The sequence below is a fragment of the Pituophis catenifer genome, unplaced genomic scaffold (genome assembly GCF_029215685.1).
Source record: "Pituophis catenifer annectens isolate HBS135680 unplaced genomic scaffold, rPitCat1.0.hap2 SCAF_8, whole genome shotgun sequence".
Lineage (NCBI taxonomy): Eukaryota > Metazoa > Chordata > Lepidosauria > Squamata > Colubridae > Pituophis > Pituophis catenifer.
In genome coordinates, this window is record NW_027256888.1 from 19,033,175 (window position 1) to 19,055,039 (window position 21,865).

General features: G+C 39.6%; 1 protein-coding gene across 2 annotated transcripts in view; it reads right to left on the bottom strand.

Moving 5' to 3' along the window:
• The window catches only part of RAPGEF2 (Rap guanine nucleotide exchange factor 2), a 275,274-nt gene extending 254,989 nt beyond the window's left edge, over window positions 1–20,285 (bottom strand). For both annotated transcript variants that reach the window (XM_070949029.1, XM_070949027.1), the window contains exon 1: window positions 19,977–20,285. In XM_070949029.1, coding sequence (XP_070805130.1) covers window positions 19,977–20,045 — 69 coding nt within the window. In that variant the 5' untranslated portion in view covers window positions 20,046–20,285. The remainder of the gene's footprint in view (window positions 1–19,976) is intronic.
• Window positions 20,286–21,865: the final 1,580 nt, after the last annotated feature.

Genomic DNA, 21,865 nt, shown 5'->3' on the forward strand with positions numbered 1-21,865 from the left:
TGATTCTGAAAAGTATATCAGATTAGATTCTGGGCAGCTAGTAAAAGAACTAGAATAAACACTCTCCACTCAACAAAGGGAAATGGCAAATGCCCACAAAACTGTTGCCATTGAGCAAAAAGGTAACATTTTCTGGAGGAAAAAGAATCTACACTTGACCTCTGATAAAGCAGACCATCAAGTTCAAAAGTAGCTGGAGGCTACTTTGCAATCTTATACAGATAACTAGTGGGCTCTGCAAAACAGACTAACCACAGCACCATCCCCAACTTCTTTGCAAAAGTAGCAATACTCAGCAACAATATAAAGTCTCAGAAAACAAGAGCAGCATTTCTCCACAGCTTTAAGAAAGAGGATGGGTATTCTACTAGTTCCTCTTTTGATTCTGCATTCTTTATAAAGTATCCCTAGTTTTATTCTTTCCTTATATTTTTGTCAATTGCTCTTGATCCATTTTAATGTCTCATTATCTAACTAGAGTTTTGTAAGTTGTTATGTGGATATCAATCTACAATTTTATATGCAGTGTTTGGTAGAATATAACCTTCCTTAAATAGCAATGTATACCAAACCTATACCTTTCCTCATTGTTAACCAAACACGTCCATACACAAATGATTAATTCATGAATCTGCCAACAAAAATATTTATCATATATTCTAATCAGTTATCTGAAGTTCAACACTTGTGAGTTGCTATTGTCCAACTTTCAGCAGGGAATGCAGTCTAAGCAAAAGAAGCATCCCAATAGCAAAATGGGGTGGGGTGTGGGTTTCCCCCTCACTTTGCCTTTTTAATAAAACTTGGGTTTATGCATACAAACTTTATTTATTTATTTAAATTTTGCCGTCCATCTCACTGTGGGGCTATGCTGGGTGGCTTACAACAATAAAATGGAAAAGAATGTTTTGAAAATGTAAAGATAACACTAGTAAAGGAATAAAACAATAAAAATAAACATTGAAAGTATAATATGAAATTAAACAGATAGGCAGAGAGGAAACAGGAAATACATGGGGGGTGTCAGAAAGTTAGTCCAGCAGCCACCGTCAGTGAGATACTCCACTATTGGATCCCCAGGCCCTTACACAAGGATAGGAGAGTGGGGGGCAAGCCTCACCCTGGTGTGTGTGTGTGTGTGTGTGTGTGTGTGTGCGTGTGTGGAGGCAGGATATTCCCAGAAGCTGGCAGTACAGTAGAGAAGGCTCTCCTCCTTGATCCTGTCAGTCACTTTACTGCTTTGCACTGCTTTTGCAAAATTAGTATTTTAATAATACCAATTCTCCAAAGACTGTGCAACAAAGATATGAGATTAGGATAGCTTCTTACAAAAGAAAAAATAAATCTAGAAACAGCTTCCAACAGGTTGCTGAAGTATTAGTAGGGTGCTGAGATATCTGCAGGTTGCCTCCATACTACAGCATGAAGCTTAATTATTCATTAATTGTGCTTACAGTATGTTATCATGACATACTGATTAAATGTAACTTAGGACATAGAAAACAGTAAACAGTATATGTACAGGTAATCTTACACCACAATTGGGACTGAAATGCCACTACTAAGCAACGTGGTCATATTGTGTGAATGTCACATTATCATATCAGTTAGGCACAGCAATCCCCTCACTTTCCATTGCTGTCATTCATTAAATTCCACAAGTTGTTAGCTAAGGACACATTCCAATCCTAGCAATTTCGATTTGGTCCAAGCCTTGGTTCTTCCAAGGCAAGGGACTGCCTCCCCTTCAACTCCCCCGAACTGCCTATTCTCTCCCATCTCTGCTCTTCGGGCCACCCCGCACTGTGCCTTGCAGAGTGGCAAACAGCCCTATAATCACAGGGCCTTGGCGCTGCTTGTCATGCTGTCAGCCTCCGCTTTTTCACTGTTTGCTTGCTTGGCTGCCATGAAACAGGGGGAGCGGGGAGCTATTGGAATGTCTGGGAGGGGGGAAGTGAGCTGGTGGACAGGAAAAGAGAAAGTTTTCTTTGAAGCTGATAACAACTCAAGGTCGATCGTCGTGGCATAGCAGAAGGATGGCACCATCGGACGTTGCACCCCACATGACCCCTGGGGGGAATGTGGATTGGATAATTTTCGCTGGACGGTTGGGGGAAGGATTTTGGAGATGCTTTCTATATGTAATTTTCACGCCTTTTGCTTCAGACCTTGCTTTTCTTTGGTTGCATTCAGTTCATACTCAGTATGAAAATGGAGTCGGGGGTTTTCTTTCTTGAGTATTGAAAAGAGTATTGAAAAGAGGCACACCTGACACATGCTGTGCTTCAGGGACTTTTTGGCACACCATGATTCTGGGGCTGCAAGAAGGCCCTGAGAAACAACAAAGCATGAAGCTGTCCCTGGAAACCTATGCTGCCCCAGCCGGGCAGTGTGATGCAAAGTGCCATATTCCAGGTAGCCCCAACAGTATGGCAGAAAGCCACAGAATCTTGCTCAGCCACCCAGTCCAGTCCCAGCCACAGTTACTCTCATCATCCTGTACCCTGAGGCCTCTGCCCCGCTGCTTTCTGCCACACCAACTGACCTTTACCATCTTCTTGCTTCCGCTGCTGATGAGGCATGCCAGCCCTATCCCTTTACAAAGCAGCTGTTGGCCATGTGAGGCCATCTTGTAGGTATTGCACAGAAACTGTTGTGTGTGTCCTTGGAAGGAAAGCCTCATGGAGCCAGCAGCTGCCTCACAAAAGGCCAACTGGACATGCTTGGTCAGCAGTGGAAGAAGATAGCAAAGGTCAGCAAAAGCGGCAGAGGCCACAGAGTGCAGGGGGCCAGAAGTTCATAGATGTGTGGTAGATAGGTGGGTGGGGAAAGTTGAAGTGCCCCTGCAGTTTTAATAGTGGGTCAAGGACCTGAATTTTGATTACATGATTGTAGGGGTGCTGCAATAGTCTAACTTCAGAAACTGGTCATTCATTCAGTGCCTTGGTCTCCCTTATTATCGCCATTATATCATTACTGGAATACATATAAAATGATCACTGGTTAATAACTACCAGAATAAACAGCTTTCAAGATCTTTGGAATGTTTCATGACAACTCCTCTTTCAATTGAATTTTCAGTTTCAACACTTTATGAAATCCAGTGAATTAATGATTCCCAATAGATATGAAGGGTGCAAAAGAAATGCAACTTAGTTTTTTCTAAAGAGTGACACAAATCACCTGTTAATAGACAAAATGTAACACCATTTAGGGTACCGTTACACTATTATGAAATGGTAATAGTCACAACATTGAAAATATTCTCTATTAAAATTCAAATTAATAGCCCAACACTGCAGTGCTTCATTGCTCTTTGTACAAAAGACTCCTGACATCACTTTTCCTGTCATCTTTTCTTGTGACTTTCTATCTCATGTTTTCTTCCTTTCTGTCAATCTATAGCATGCAGATATTGCATTCATTTTAAATCCTAACATTCATAGTAAGTTCTACAGTAACTCCAACCACAACTATTTTTGTTCTTTCACTGTACAGATGCTCTCTCCAATATATCATATTGTGCAATATTATGCCTTAATTTATTATCCACTTCCTTCTCATACAACGTTTCTATTTCTGTTGTTAATTTCAGCTTTCCACTTTATCTCTGATCTGTTTGATGTATATGAAGCATTTTTACAAAACACAAAAAACTGATTTGTAATACAAGTAGTCCTCTACTTATGATGATAATTGGGACCAGAATTTCCATCACTAAGCAATGCGGTCATAAAGCACAACAGCATCGCTTAGTTACAACAATCCCTGCAGTCATGGTTGCCATTGTCAAATAAATCCCACAACTGTTAGGTGAAATAACTTCCAGCTGGCTTCTCACAACCAAAGTCAGTGGGAAAGCCAGGAAGCCAGCAAGAAATTGTAAACCCAAAACCAGCAGGTAGTTAAGTTGCTATTACTGGTGGAGAGCAAGTGAGGGAATGCACAGAAGTGTGAAGGAGAGTACGCAAGGCATGCCGCGCAGGCTGAAAAGGTGTGGGGTGGTGTGTAACTGATCAAGGTAGTGTGAACAAAGACAGACTGGGGAGGGTGCCCAGCCTGGGAAGAGTTACTCCAGCAACTTGCAATCTTCCCTGTTGGCTTCTCCACAGATTTTCTAGAGCAGGGGTGTCAAACTTGTGGCGTCACATTGTCTTCACGTGATGTATGGCAATTTTTTTCTCCTTCGCTAAAATGGGAGTGGGGGTGCCCAGCGCAAGACGCACCCAGGCCGCAGGCCACAAGTTTAACACCCTTGTTCTACCATATTTCCCCAAAAATAAGACATCCCCTGATAATAAGCCCAATTGGGCTTTTGAGCGCATGCGCTAAAATAAGCCTCCCCCCGAAAATAAGCCCTCACCAAAAATATTTGAATGCAGAGCTGGAAATCAGGTAAGATAGTAATAGGAGCCCCATCTTGTTCCACGTGCCTCAAAATAATAAGACCTCCCCAAAAATAAGGCCAAGCACTTATTTCAGGGTTTAAAAAAATAAGACAGGGTCTTATTTTTGGGAAAACACGATAGAGAAAGTGGCAGGAAAGGTTACAAAGGGTGATCATGTGATTATGGGCTGCTTGGCAACTAGTTATATATTTGAATAGGTTGTCAAGCATCCAGAAAGCAATCACATAACCACAGGGTGCCGGGACATCCATAACTCCGAGGATCACTATTCATTCAAAACAGTTGTAACTTTCATTGCTGAACAAATGGCCGTAAGTCACAGACTACCTGTACATATTTATCAGGTCTTTTTCAGAAGAATACAGAAGAACTGTATTCTTCTTCAGTGAAGAATACAGAAGGTAATATATGAATATGAATGACACATTACAGATTATTCACTAGGTATACAAGTTATACCTCAACAGACTCTAGAATTCACCTGAAAATTGTAAACTAAAAGCAGTTCATTATGTATTCTGAGAAAAAAATAAACCTGGCATATCTGAGTCCAGATTTCAATTCAGCCAAAATGTTTATTAAGTACCTAAACAGGTTATCACTTTTGAATCTAAACTACTGTAAGAGAAATTAGCGGTGTGGAGCCAGGCTCATTCATGCTAACCGTGACCACCAAATACCTTCTGCAACTACATCGATTGATCGGCCTTCAGCCAAAGCTCTTCAGTCCGGCAGCTCCACCAGTCAGATCAGGAGCCAGCCAATTGGGAATCAAATCTCCCCAAATGTTCTCCTGTGCGAAGAATCCAGGAATAGAAATTTCTCTCCAAAACGGATCAAATTTGACACGTCTGAACTAGCTGAAAGACTGAGTCAAAAGCTGAGGACCGTTGTTAACAGAGGCGTGTCCTCACAGCTTTGACAGACTCAGTCAAATCCAGACAGTCAATCCATTCCTGGATTCTCTCGTCAGCACACTGGAGAATGTAATATTCTACCAATCGTAATTACAGTATGATCTGAATGAATATGTAATAAAGGAAATGATAATGATTAGGGCATGTATGAATGAATGACTTCTAAATTACAAATTCTACTGTTGTGTTTATTTTTACACTGCAAACCACTTTGTGGCTAAAATTGCCAGGACAATCATACAAATGCAAAACTGGTGAAACCCAATTAAATATAATTATAAAAAGTAACCTCACAAAAGCAGTTTGAAATAGTGAAGTTGAGATATAATAAACTAATGTTTTTTTATAAACTATAAATATTTAAAGAGACAGAAATAACTTTACAATGCACCTTAAATTACATGTAAATTCTAATCTATGTAGCAAATTAAAAGACGTAACATAATTAATATTACACTTTGAACCCACAGAAGAATGGAGCTAACTTTCAAGATGATAGATTCGGTTCATTTATCTGGAATTCAAAAACTTCTATTGCATCTGTATTTTGAATTGGGAAACATAACATGTTGTCAAGGTACCAGTATGTAACACTTTGACAAGTATATAACACAGGGAAGAAAGAGCAAGGGATTCAAGAATCAAAAGATCGTTTCTACTAGAAATCCCACGATCTTTTGAATAGATGGCAAGAACAGGGTTATTCAATTGCTACATCTGATTATGATGAAAAAATATGTTGTTTTTTTCTGTTTGAAACAGTATTGGGCTGCTGCCAGTTCGGGCAAACCGGTAGTTCTGATTATCAGCTGGCCCCGCCCACCCGCCCTATCCTGTCCTATATTTCCTTCTTTCTGGCTCAGCTGATTTGTGCGGCACAGTTGACTTCTGTGCCTTCGCTCTTCTACTTACTGGGGCTGCCTTAGAAGATAAGCAGCTGAGCTTCAAATTCCTATATTTTGAACGCTGCGCACAAGCGTGTTAGGCATGCGTGCCTGTTGTTAAACTGGTTGCAGCCCACCACTGGTTAGAATGCATATAAACTCTGTTTCCTTATAAAGAAAGCATCAACAAATAATTCAGAAAGAAGAATAAAAGAGAAGTGAAGACATTGGACAAAATAAAAAGGAGGAAAACATAAGGAGATAAATAATATATCTTTAAAAGAAAAATATGCTAAGTACTTCTGACATGCCAAGCAATTTGCTAAGTAATTAAACATGCTAAATAGATGTTTTGTAACCTTACCCATTTAAAAAAAGTCAAATTCTTTTGCAGTATTCATATGATAAACAGTTGTAATTATTTATGATCAACTAGTCCTGTGAGTAATTGGGACGCAAATTATAATAATACCCTCTACCAGACTAACGCCATACACTGCCAGAAAAAAAAAAGACATACAAATGACAATACTAATATAAGAGCTATATTTAGGATGGTGGCACTAGGGTCTTACAAAGTATTTAGCAATTCCCAGACTTAACTTATAAACTTGAACTTAGATCTCCCCCATCCTCGCCTAACACTTTAACTGTTAAACCAGTTCAGAATGTAAGGAAGGAAGAAGTTTATGAAGCACAGGAATCAATTTTAAAGTTCAGTATTTTATGGTTTTACTATTATTATTCTCTTTTTCTCATTCAGCACTGTGACTATCAAAAGTTCGTTCTCAAATACCTGCAGTGCTGTGTACCTGCAAGTCTCCTTTCCCAAGAAGTCAGCACTTTCAAAACATAATAATTAAATTTGTAAGAAAACATTTCCAAGGTTCACATTCCTGTATTTGACATTGTTTCAGCATTTCTCAGATTTAATTTACAAAAAGTGGGAGAGAAGCAGCATTAAAAAAAAAGTAGAGAAAATGAAGCCATTTATCTCTGAATCTCATGCATCTTGAATAATGTGAACTGCTTCTGTTCTGTGTAATTTAAATTCCATTTAAAACTATTGTTTTAATAGTTTCCACTTTAAGATTCAAAAATTTGTATAGGAATTATATTAAAAGCAAATACAATTTGCTGCTGGCATTAGTTCCATAGGTAATACACACCAGTCTGGTAGCATTCTATATATGTTATTTAACAGCAACTTTTCTGTATTCAACCCCACCCCTATCTGAACCCCATTGCTATTGAGCACAAACTCAGCTGTGATGATTTGCATCCCAGTGATGTAAGAAGTAGCCCATAGAGACATGTAGAGTTTTTCAAACAAAGAAGCTAGTCACTGGGGTAAACTGTCTGCATGCTAATTGGCAATGGAGACAATAAAGAGTTCAGATAACACTAAAAACAAAGAAAGGTCTGATTTTATTTCTTTGCTTGCTTCATAGTATGTATGTATAACATTCTATTGTTACACGGGGACAGGAGAACCAGTTCAGTATTCTGTAAACAAAGAAACAAAGCATAAACATGATCCTCATAATCCTTCAATTTACAATAATATCAAGGCTTTCAACCTGTTTGACTTCTAAGTACATTTAGAGTTTTGACTATAAGTTATAGGTTTTTAAAGTGTCTGCTGCTGAAATACTAATTCACCAACAGCTGAATTTGTTAATTAAAATATACATACAACGGAACACAAAAAGATGAAGCTAAAGAAACCACAAACACAGAGAGTTGAAGTCTGTGTTCCAAATACAGAACTGTAAGTGAAACTTGTAACAATATACTGACAAATGTAAAGTGCTATTTATTACTTTGATAAAGGATTCATATAGGTAGTCTTTGACTTACAACTATTCATTTAGTGACTATCAATGCTACAACAGCACTGAAAAAGTGAATTACAACTATTTTCACACAATCACTGCAGCAGTCCCATGGTTGTGTGATCAAAATTCAAATGCTTGGCAACTGGCATGTATTTATGTCCTGGGGTCATGTGATCACATTTTGCAATCCTCTGACAAGCAAAGTTAATGAGAAATCCAGATTCTGTTAACAACCATGTTACTAATCTAACAACTGCAAGGATTCGCTTCACAATTCTGGTAAGAAAGAATGTAAAATGGGATAAAGCTTACTTAACTGTCTTGCTTAGCAACATAAATGATGGGCTCAATTGTGATAAGAAGTGGAGGATTACCTGGATTTCTGAGTAAACTAAAAAATTTAAGGAACTTGAATTCAAGGAATTTGCATCAAATTCTTCAGTTATTATTTTATGCATTAAACAGTATGGTTTTTCTTGATCCCTCTATAGCAGGTCAGCACAACTCATAGCAAGAAAAGGACTACACTCAGTGGTGGGATTCAGCTAGTTCGCACCACTTCTGGAGCACTGGTTGTTAACACCTCTCCTGCGCGAGCTGCATTGGCTCCCAGTGGTCTTCCGGGTGCGATTCAAGGTTTTGATTTAAAGCGCTCCATGGCTTAGGACCTGGGTACTTACGGGACCGCCTTCTGCTGCCGACAGCCTCCCACCGGCCAGTACGTTCCCACAGGGCAGGGCTCCTCGGGGTGCCGTCAGTCAGACAATGTCGACTGGCGACCCCCTGGGGGAGAGCCTTCTCAACGGGGGCTCCTGCTCTCTGGAACGAGCTGCCCCCAGAAGTACAGAGGATCCCAGACTTGCGCACCTTCTGCCGTGCCCTGAAGACTTTGTTATTCCAGCAAGCTGGGCTAGCCTAATTTTAAAAGTTTAAATTTTAAATTGGATTTTAATGGGATGTTTTTAATTGTGGGCCAAAGTATTTAATCTGGTTTTAAATTGTTTTTAACTTTTATATTTATGTATTTGATCTTGGCTGTTCACTGCCCTGAGTCCTTTGGGAGAAGGGCAGTATATAAATATAATTAATAAATAATAATAAATAACTTTCTGAGCAGTTTGGCAAACTGGTTGTTGGAAGAAATCATTAGGGCACAGAACCGGCTGTTAAATTACTTGAATCCCACCACTGACCACACTGATAAATTAAATATAATTGCAGGCCACAAAAGAATAGATGGCACAAAGGTCAGCTGTTCAGCAGTTAGCTGTGTAGAAACAGAAGCAGCAATGTTGGTGAAGCCTGGAGGCCCTGGAAATAGTCAATACAAGAGTCCAGGTTGCAAAAATAAGGGGTCCTGGACCTTTCCTGAAAGTGGCAACTTTGATAGCAGTGGATTTGTTGCGTTTTCAAAAAATGCCCACAAGCCATACAGGGCTTCTTAATGGACTACATGAAGTCCACATGCATTATGTTTGCAGGCCCCACTCTACAATTATGTCAGCTGTTAATCAATTAACTGGCACTATAATTATACCATCTAATATACTTTCATTTTCTATTGGATACTCTGTAAATGAGTTTAATCTATTCTTACTTGTTCTATTAATTAGGCATTTTGGAAATCATTTTTTAAATTATTATCTGACTGAATAGGATACAATTAATAAAGCCAATATCCCATATCATTAACAAAATGTTCACAAAGCCTGAAAGGTTTTTGAAATAATAAACATTCCCTTCTTAAATATATTGTAAAGAATGAATATTCCCTTTTATTTATACCAGTAGAACCAGTATTAGGGAGATAATTTTAAAAGGAAAAATAATGCAGTACATAAAATCCTTCCTCTCCCAAATCCTGGGATGTTGCCACATTGTGTTTGTGTGTTCGCCTATGTGTGCACAGACAAGTGTTCTTAGGACTGATGAATGAAGAATGACAGGAGTATATAATCATGTACATATTCTCAGCAGGATCACCCAAGGTGCGAAGGTCATCCTAGCTGCCCTTCTAAAGAAAGCTGGCATCTATATTGGAAAGCAGGGATACAAGATGATGCTGGAAATAAATAAACCACTTTATTGACAGCAAAGAAATAAACATTTATGCAAAAGCATAAATTCATACTGTTCAGGAGAAGATAATCATAAATCAGTCCTGTAAGTTCACCAAAAAAACCATATGGATAAGAAAATGCACAACTATCCGCAATACAGTTCCGGATGATAGGCCTCTTTTTCAGAAAGAACTCAACATGCTGAGGAAGAGCTGAGGATCTTTTTGTAGTACTAATGATGTTTTTGATAAGCCTTCAGGATATCTAGTTATTGAGGTTGCCATATGGGGAAAGAAAATCCAAAAATGCAAAGGCAGAATTAAAGCTGGAACGTAAGAAGCATGAACATAGGAAATCTCAACACAGTGAAAGATTGAATGAAAAAACTACAAATTGCCATCTTAGGCATCAGTGAATTGAGATGAACTGGGATTGGACATTTTCAGTTAGAAGATACTGTTTACATACTCAGGACATGAAAAACAAAGAAAGAACTGTGTTGTTTTTATAGTCAGGAACAATATGGCAAGAACAGTACTTGGCTACAAAACAATCAACTATCAAAAATATCGATTAGACTTTGTGGACAACCCTTTAATATGACAACCATTCAGGTTTATGCTCCTATCACTGATGCAGAAGAGGGAGTTGATGAGTTTTTTCTATCAAATACAATTTGAAATTGACAAATATGAAAGCAAGATGCCATGTGATTCACTTAACAACCATCATAAAATCTGTCAATATCTTTAATGTACAATATCCTTAATTTCACATTATAGAAAAGTAATGCTTAGGATCAACCAGTACAGGTTAAAGCCCTACATGATCATAGAGATGCCAGATGTTCAAATTAGCTTTAGTCCAAGGAATGTGAGACATTATTGCTGATGCATGTAGGTAATTGAGAAAGGCAAAGAAGTCTGTATGTGCTCATTGATTAAAGACTGGCCTTTGACTATGTCAATCACATTAAGTTATGGAATGTGCTCAGAAAATGGGAATCCCAGCGCATATATCTTCACAAATATCTTAGATACAGGTCAAGAAGCTATACTATGGATACAATGTACTGAAACAGATTGGCCCCAGGTTAGCAAAGGAGTATGAAAAGACTGAATAATCTCCTCTTATTATTCAGCCTATGTGCTGAATATATATTAAGGAAAGTTGGAATGGAAGATCAACATGGTTTTTTTAAAAAAAACTGGATGAAGAAATATTAATAACCTTCCATATGCTGATGAGACTGTTTCTATAACCAAAATTGCAAAGGATCTATAAGTTCTAGTACTCAAAGTCAAGGAGCCAAGATGAAAAATATGGGACTGAAAATTAAATGTAAAGAAATCCAAACTAACAACAGATAGAACAAGATATAGAAGTGGTGGATAGCGTCTGTCTTTTACTATCAATTATCAGCAGTAAAGGAACAAGAAGTCACTGCAGACAAACTCTTGGGAGAACAGCAATGAAGGTGATGGAAAGTTTAGGCAAACACTATATCTCCAAATATCAGAATTATGCATGCCGCATATTCCCATCTATGGAAACAAAAGTGGACTCAGGAATAATTAATATTGATGCTTTTGAACTTTGGTGTTGGAGAAGATTCCTGAAAATACTTTGGATAGCCAAGAAAACAAACTCAAGAGTTCTCACTGAAAGCACAAATGACTGGGCTCCAATTATCCTATTTTGATACATTATACAACTCTTTGGAGAAGTCTCTAAGTTTGGGAAAGACAGAATAGGACAACCAGAAGCACAGTAGATGGACTTCTGGACAGTTACAATAGTCAGTGGACAGTCAGTGTACCACTAGAAGACTTGAAAAACAAAATTAAAGATTGGAAAATCTATGTGGTCACAAAATGTTGACAACAATTTGATGGTACATAATCAATCAAATGGTGTGTAACACTCCTTACAGCTACCCATCCTATCCATTTTTCTATATATAAGGAGGAAAAACGGAAGCAAAAACTTTTGTACATGTTGCAATGATACCTGCAAGTATAAAAGAAGCAGAGTTTAAATTATAATACCATAGCACTACTTTCCACATTTTGATAAAAGCAGCAACCTTCTACAGGTGTCTATAAATGAGGCAACCAATTATTTGTGAAGAGCACAAGCTTACTCTATATGACAGTAGCATAAAAAATGCCATAAATGTGCATGCATCTAGGAAACGGCAAACTAAACCATATATAACCATTTCCAAAAATTTGAGATGCAGGGCCAATATAGCTTAAAACACTATCAAAATAAATCATGTAATTTTATTATTAGCCCAAGTTTAATTATTAATCATTACTACATACTGGCAAAATGTAGAAAAATCACATTAAGAGTATCGAATGTCAAGCCAAATCTAACAGGATTTATATGTATACCAAGTTTTAATCTCAAATACTAGTAACACATTTGGACAATAGTGCTTCTACAGATTATCCAACGGAAAAACAGTTGTTATGAGGATTAAATTCTACCAATCTACGTTCTTGTATATTTGTATGCAGAAATGAAAGGTAAATTAGAAATCTGGAAGAGGTTTAAAAACATGCATGCAATATCGTTTTAAAAAAAGAATACTTGTAGCACAGGGTTGAAATGAGGGGTTCTTGGTGCTCTCTGAGTTTGGTTGTTTTCTTGCAGATGTTTCATTATCCAAATTAGGTAACATTATTAGTGCACTGATGACATCTGCTAGAAAACAACCAAATTCAGCTAGCACCAAGGACCCCTCAAAAATCTTGCAAATAGAAAAAGATGTAGAAGGTTGAGTTAAACAGACTGATATAACCAAGGATATACCATTTGTGCTTGATTATACAATTTTAACACTATAACTACAATCTATATTCTCCAAAATGTGAATCAACAAATAGCCACTAATATCATCACTTAGAAATATTTGTTTTTATTGGAAAAGGGTTCTTTTTTCTCTCTTTAATGGGAATTACATTAATTCTCTATTGTAGAGAACCAAAGTAGTTTCTCTAATTGTAAATATAACTGCATTCAGATGTAACCAAACCATAAAAAACAAATTGTGGCGAGCACCCTGCCCAGACACTCCATCTTCCTTTCTACACAAAGTACCAAAAAAAATTAAAAGTGCTCAAAGTATGTTTTGCAGCAGTTGAATTTAAAATTATAAATAATTTCTAAACTGTTTCTGCATCTCATGCAAAACTGAGATAAACTTGCAGTCAGGGTGGATTTGATTTAAATCAACTCAATTTAAATCATAATTTTTAAAGAGCAACTGTCATCTCTGTCCTGCAACAGCTCCTCCTCTGACCCCGCTGTTGACTCACCAACAGTCCTAATATTGCAGAATATATAGCCTCATGATACATAACTAAGCTCCATTTCATGCTGAATAAACTAATTAATGTATCTTAAATAGAAAACTACCTTTAGATAGATTTTGCTCCAAAAGCATTTTATTAAAATAAATTTGATAAAAATCAAAAAAATCTGATTTAAATTAAAAAAAACTGATTTTTTAAAAAAAAATTAAAATCATCGATTTTTATCCACCCTGCTTGCAGTTATCAACTACTCAGGAGGAAAATCTATAAGTAAGTGAGCTTGCCACCTGCCCATGTGGATATCTATCTGAAGCTCCTTTCTTTTTAAAGAAACTACTTCTTGAATTCCTTACTGCTAAGTTTAAAAAAAAAAAACATTCCCAGTCTGAAACAGGAACTTTTCCTGTTCTGTTTATTAGATTCTTTTATCCTGCTTTTATTTATCTCAAAGTGGCAAAAATACACAAATTTCCTTCCTCCTCCTAATGGTCCCATTGATCCATTACTGGGCAGTAATAAGCTAGTCTTAGAGGGACCTGAAGGCCCCATTGTTCACACATACATCTGAAACAGAGACCAGCTCCTAAACGGACAAGCATCTAGTAGGACTTCATGTTATGGAATGCTGAGGGACAGTGAAGGTAGTTTGGAAGCATCAATTCAAGTGAATATTATTATTATTATTATTATTATTATTATTATTATTGTTTGTTTGTTTGTTTGTTTGTTTGTTTATTATTATTTATTGAATTTATATACCGCCCTTCTCCCCGAAGGGACTCAGGGCAGTAAACAGCCGAAAATTAAAATAACATACAATATAAAAGTTAAGATAACTAAAAATAAATTAAATTAATCGCCCTCCCAATTTAAAACCCCAAGCTATACAATTAAAAAACTAACCATAAAACCTATTCAGGCCAGGCTGGCTTGCTGAAATAAAAACGCCTTCAGGGCCTTACGGAAAGTGCGGAGATCTGGGATCAGCCGTATTCTGGGAGGTAGCTCGTTCCAGAGGGCGGGTGCTCCCACAGAGAAGGCTCTCCCCCTGGGGGCCGCCAGCCGACATTGCTTGAGGAGGCCCTCTCTGTGAGAGCGTATTGGCCAGTGGGAGGTTATCGGTAGCAGAAGGCGGTCTCGTAAATACCCTGGCCCTAAGCCGTGGAGCACTTTAAAGGTGAGAACCAACACCTTGAAGCGCACCCAGAAGACCACCGGGAGCCAGTGCAGCTCGCGCAGGAGAGGTGTTATATGGGAGCGCCATGTCGCTCCCGTAATCACCCGCGCGGGCCGCATTCTGGACCAGTTGGAGCCTCCAGGTGCTCCTCAAGGGGAGCCCCATGTAGAGAGCATTGCAGTAGTCCAGGCGAGAAGTGACGAGAGCATGAGTGACTGTGCATAAGGAATCCCGACTCAGAAAGGGGCGCAACTGGCGTATCAGGCAAACCTGATAAAAAGCCCCCCTGGCCACGGCCGTCATGTGCTCTTCTAAACACAGCCGTGTGTCCAGGAGGACGCCCAAGTTGCGAGCCCCCTCTGTGGGGGTCAATGACTCACCCCCAATAGCCAGCGATGGCACCAGCTGGCTATATCGGGATGCCAGTATCCACAGCCACTCGGTCTTAGAAGGGTTGAGTCGAAGCCTGTTCCTCCCCATCCAGACCCGCACAGCCTCCAGACACTGGGAATCACTTCAAGAGCATCATTGGGGTGGTTTGGGGTAGAGATGTACAGCTGAGTGTCATTAGCGTACAGATGGCACCGCACCCCAAATCCACGGATGATCTCACCCAGCGGCTTCACATAAATGTTGAACAGGAATGGCGAGAGGACCAACCCTTGTGGCACCCCACAAACAAGGCGCCTCGAGGTCAACCTCTGCCCCCCTGCCAACACAGACTGCAACCGGTTGGAGAGATAGGAGAAGAACCACCGCACCACGGTGCCTCCCACCCCCAATCCCTCCAGCTGGCACAGCATGATACCATGGTCGATGGTATCAAAAGCTGCTGAGAGATCTAATAGGACCAGAACAGAGGAGCAACCCCTGTCCCGAGCCCTCCAGAGATCATCAACCAACGCGACCAATGCCGTTTCCGTGCTGTACCCAGGCCTGAAGCTGGACTGGCACGGGTCTAGATAGACGGTTTCATCCAGGTACTGCGGGAGCTGTTGTGCAACTACACTCTCAACAACCTTCGCAATAAAGCGAAGGTTGGAGACAGGATAGTAGTTAGCCATAATAGCCGGGTCCAGAGAAGGCTTCTTAAGGAGTGGCCTCACCACCGCCTCTTTCAAGGCAGGCGGCAGGAAACCCTCCCCCAGAGAAGCATTTATAATCCTCTGGAGCCAGCTTCGCGTAACCTCCCGGGTAGCCAGTACCAGCAAGGAGGGACACAGGTCCAGTAAACATGTGGTTGCGTTTAACCTCCCCAGAATCCTGTCCACGTCCTCAGGAGTCACAGGATCAAACTCATCCCAGATAACATTCTCAAGACCCGCCTCAGCCACCCCGCCGGAACCTACCCACTCAGAGTCCAGGCCTTCCTGAATCTGAGCAATTTTATCGTGCAGATACTGTGCAAAATCCTCAGCCTGCACTTGCAAGGGGGTCCTCCCGCGCTCCCTGATGTAGGAGAGAGCGGGTCGCTTTAAACAAGGTGGCTGGGCGATTATCTGCCGATGCAATAAGAGCGGAAAAGTAATCACACTTTACTGTAGACACACTTTATTGTACACATACCTGTAGGGGTAGAAAGGCTGATATAAATTATAACCTAATTATTGCAAGGAAAAGAGGATGGACTTTTGGTTTATTTTAAAATGCATTCTCACTATGGATATCACAATACAAGTCAATATTACCCTCTAGCTTAAAGAGCATTATTATTAATATTAGGCCAATTGTTATTTTAGTAGTATATTTCTCCAGGATTTACTCCTGAATGAGACCGCCAATCTGGAGACTTAGCTGAGTGAAGAAAAATAAAATAAGATTAGTCATTAGTACTATTTTAGAAAGCCCCTTTTTATTATTTCAACTTCATTTCAAAATAAAATTCATATGTTAGTCCATTTCATTTTGTATAAATAAAATCTGAAACCTGTAGAATGAAATTTCCTTCAAATGAATCAATTTATGGCCATAATAAGGAAGGATAGTAACATTTTAATACATGTGATCCTCATCTGATGATCATTCATTCAATGACTGTTCAAACTAGCAATGGCACTGAATGAGAGGTAATTATGACTATTCCTTGTATGGCTGGCAAGCATCCCTACAGTCACATGATCAGAATTTGCAATATTCCCTCCTGGCTTCCAACAAGCAAAATCAGTGAGGAACCCACAGTCACATGAGGTCCTTGCCTAATGATCCAGTCCTCTTTTAACAATAGCCATAAGGACTATCAGAACTGCCATTGCTAAGCCTCACAGTCACATGGTTTTTCAGCCATGTCACTTAACAATGGAATTTCCCCCCTCAATTTGTATTGTTAAGTGAAGACTACCTGTACTCTTCCCAGAACGATTCTCACTTTTAAAAGATTCCCTACTGTTCTACTTTCTGGTGTTTAAGTAAACTTCATAATCAGTCTTTAACAACTGTTATTTGTTATTTTAAATGACATTTCAATAGTTATGTTTAATCATAATGATTGAAATAACAATACATTTTTAAACAAAATTTTAAAACTGACATAAAGAGTATGTCATATAAACAGAGAATGTTGCCTTTATACTGATATTGGCTAGATTTTAGGTCAACCCCAGTCATGGAAGCTCCCCCAATGATTTTGGACTTGTCACTCTCTTACACCCCAGTCGTTCTTTAATAGGATTGTCATTTGGAGGAATAATGAGAGGGGAGTACTATCTATACTACCCTTAGCTTCTCAATTAAAGGTGGGATATAAATCTAATAAACAGTTCTGTTCAAGTAAAAACTATAACTAAACCCAAAACTAAAAATGATCACCTAAAAGATGTAATAAATATTTTAAACAGAATCTGAAAGGAAATAGGGATAGGTTTTATAGGCCATGGAACCAAAAATATAATATTGAATATAAATTGAAAATAAAATTACTGAAAGTTGTAGCTTCAGCAATACAAAGTACTTCCCTGCTCAGTGAATTGTCAAAAATGAAATAAAAGGCCCAATTATTAGCTTAAATGGGGCCAATACAGTAGTCACTGAATTTTCTGCTTCCTGGACATTTGGGACTGTGAACTCATGAGCAAAATGTTTCCTTTAAAATATGTTACAAGTTTTTAGTCTGTATTTTTAAGATTGCAGCAGCAGCAATACAGTTTAGGTGTTCTAGGTTTAGCTTTCTCATCTGTTTTATATTGATCCTACCACATTACTAAATGGTTATTTCTTTTTTAACTATGCCACCTATTTAAAAAAGGAAACACCACAACAGTAAATTTCTTTACAGACAGAAAGAAAGAAAGAAAGAAAGAAAGAAAGAAAGAAAGAAAGAAAGAAAGAAAGAACAGTAAATTTAACAGTTCACTATTATTTGGCACAAATCACATTTTGCCTCTGATAGTCAAGTACTCAAAAACATTGTCACATCTAGATAATACTCTTGCTATGAAACACCTGGTAACACCACTTTCCTATCAGAGATTTTTCACTACTAGAGTCCAGCTTTTCTAACCTACTGCTTGAAGTGTATCCCTTATTCTATTCTAAGTAATTTAATCAATATAGCTGCAAGTAAGTAACTTAAGCAAAAATGAAAATGGGGAGGGAAAAAATTACTAGGGAGGAGATAAGGCTGTGTGAGTTTATGTGTTGTGTGAACTGATCTGATTAATCTAGTATATGAAGAATAAATAATAAAAATATTCAACAAAATGATTAAAATTCCAATGCCTGGATCTACTAATATTTACCAGGGCAAAATCTTTAAAAAAACAATCTTATCAATATCAAAGTTTCAGATTAATTGGATAAGATTTTAGCAGACTGCAACACTGTTATAAACTTCAAAATCATTGGCTGCTATAGCAATTAAACAGTGCCTTTCGTAAAATCAAGATATTCAGAAACACTTTAGGAAGCAGATAGAATGGCACAGATGCCAACAAATATCATGAAGATAAGCTACTGAGTCAAGGATTCATAGAAGGACTAGTAAACAGTTAATGCATGCTTTAAAACTTCACTAATAAACTTTCAACTATTATTCTGAATCAGAAATAATTTGCTAAACTTTACACACAGTTAGAAGAGTAAGCATCTTCCAGTTTGGATACTGTGTTTACCAATAGCTAGTAATCCAACAATGACAGTAAGCCAACTCTTGACATTCCACAGAAGCAGGCCGGAAATAAACAGGTGTTTTTAAAAATAATACTTATCCTGTTGCATATGAATTTTGTTCCATTTTTTAGCAATTTACTTTCTTGAATTACAAAAAAAAAAAAAGAAAACTTAAAGGGAATTAACAATTGTCTGTTATAAAGTGAGTCTTAAACTGCAGTAAGCAATACAATATATTTACTATGTATCTTTTTTTAAAAAAATCTAATTGTTTCCCAAAAAAACTCACAACAAAATGCAATGAACAAAATATGTAGACGTTAATACTGATTATTTCTTCTTGGTAATCCGATTACTTGATTTCTAAGGATCGAAATACTTACAACAAATGAATGAATACATCTTTTTAAAAACTCTATTTTTGCTTGCTTATTGGGAGAAAAACACATTCTCCAGAAACATACACAACAGAAGTTTAGTAATCTAGTAAAGTAAATAAACTATCAAGCAATCCCCAATTTGCCTATTGCCTACCAAAAGTGTTCATGAAATTGCCTGCCTCTAGCAACAATTTTCAAATTAATTTTGACAATACATGAAGGCCAATGGCTAAACTAAGCATTTGTCTTAATACAAGCAAGTATCTAAGAGCTGCACTGTTAATGGAAATGGGGGACGGGAAGTCTGCTGCTGTGAATCAATAAGCTTTTCTTTCTGTACGTAGAAAAGGGATTAAAGTTACTGAAAACGTATTTACTGATATAGCCACTTACAGATAGGACGCAGCATTTAAAACATCCGAGCTCCTGTGATTTGTGAATGCTATGTACACTTTTTTTTTTAAAAAAAGGATACAATTCAATTACAAATCCAATTACAGAAAACAACAAACCTGTTCAACATGCATACTTTACCTGGTGCACTCAATCCCCCTAACAAGGAAAAATAAAATTGGTTGTAAAGTTTTGCCGAAGGAAGATGGAGATGTCCATCACCACTATCACCATCAAAGATTAGAGGATTTTAGGGGACATGGATTTAAGAAACGTCTGGGATGCAGAGTAAGAAAAGAAATTTCAACGTATAGGCCAACTTGCAGAGAAAGAATTCATCTGAGGAAGAGAAGGGGGGTCTCCTTCAAACGGGGACACACGTTAGGTACAAACGCGACTGTCCAGGGAAGAGACATCGGGGGAGAAGGAGGGGGGGGCTCTCAGAAGCAGGCGGGAAAAGGTGTTTTTAAGGAAGTACTATTCGGAAATACCTGGGGGCTCCTGTCGACTGGGTTTTTCATGACCGCCTGGCGGAAGTTATTATCCACGTAGGACGCCATATCGCTCCCCCTTTTTCTTTTCCTACTTCAGGCCGGCGCCGCGTCCTGGCCCGCTCCCGTCGCCCTTCTTCCACGTTCAGGCGCCTTTTCCTGCCCAGGAAGCCAGACGGCGCCTGCACCGGGCGAGCGAGTTCTCCTCCACTTCTCCCCCTAAACGTGGCAAGGAAGCCAGCTGAGGTAAAAGGCGGCTCCAGCTGGCCCCAGGGACTCCAGCTGCTACTGTTCGTCCGCGGCGGCGGCGGCGGCTGATCCCTCCGCCTCAACAGCGCCGCCCTCCGGTCGGGGCCCCTCGCCTAGAGGAGTCGTGGGTGCTGGCGGCGGCGGCAGCGACGACGACGACGACGACGACTCCCGGCCCCGCCTCTGCCGGCCTGCCCAACAGTGGTGGTGTCGCTGTCGCCCTCCTCCCCGCTCCGCCGCCGCATCCCCTCAAGCGGCAGGGCGGGAGAAGGACCGCCGCGTCCTAGTCGAGCTCGGGCCTGGAAAGGACGAAGAGGCAGGAATTCGGAAGATGTGCCGTGTCTGGGCAGAAAGAAGCGGGCCGGCGTCGGGCCAGCAGACTCACTGCGGGAACGGCCTCTAATGCTCGCCTGGGCTTTGTGCCGTTGCAACCATGGTGAGGCGACGGACGAAGAAGGAAAGCACCGCCCGGCCGCACCGGCGGCAGCAGCAGCAGCAGCAAAGGCGGGGAGGAGCCGCGCCGCCTCACGTTCCCGCCCCCCGAGCAATGCTCGTCTCTCCGCCGCGGCGAAACCCGTCGCCGTCGCTCCCTTCTCAGGGCGCAGGAGTCGGCAGAGCTGGGCTCGAGCCGTTGCCAAAAGCACCGGAATTCCTTACACCCAACTACCATCTCCCTTCCTCCATCTCTCTCTTTCCTCTTCCACATTTGGAATTTTACTTTGGGAAATATCGCCCTAGACTGGGATTTCTTGGAATTGTGGGAAGGGGAGAAGCGAAACAGTATCCCTTTTTTTTTTTTAATGGCTAAGCTGAAAGGTATCCGTGGGGAAGTTTCAGAAATATAAACCGCATTCGCTACAATACTCGGTGGAAGGCCGTATGCCCTCAGTTCACGTTTCAGCACAGGCTGGAAGGTTAGGAGAAGGAAGCCTTATGGACCCATCTTCCCCTCCCGATGGCAATGACTTTGGCGGGTTGTTAGAAAGCCTAGGAAACTTGATCAGCCTTCTTCAGACTCTTCATATCGGTTTGAATCCCATAACTACACAGTGGCCTTGCCTTCCTTGTAAGGAATTAACTATGAGAAGGTGTTAGGGTAAAACGTCTCTATATTCGGACAGTAATCAGGATTAATAAAGGCATTTGGCCCAACGCTGAACCATAATGGCTGGCTTCCCACAGCATGCTAAAGCTAAGATAAAATGTGATCTTGTGGTTGCTTGTTGTTGGAACATAGCTACATTGTCTGAATATATGAACAAAGCCAATAGTATTAAAACTTTCAGGCCTGATGTTTTACGAAGTTAAATAGGGCTTGCATACATGTTTCTGTCTTATCAGTAGTATAAGGCTTATTATTAGAATACCCTATTTGACATGTTATTTTCCAAGCACTACCAGGCAGTTTAATTACTTTCCATTTGCTACTTTGAAGGAATAAGACAGAGTCACTCAATCTATAGCCCCACTTCTCAGGTCTCGGACTTTCCGATATTGTGTTTTCCTTAAAAGCTTGCTGGCTAAAGCAGATGGGAAAATAAATGTTGACCATCACCCTCCAACTAGTTTTAAGGCCAGTGAGATGTTTTTCCAAGATTGTAGAATACAACCTAATCAGTAAATCATTTCTTTTTAGCTGT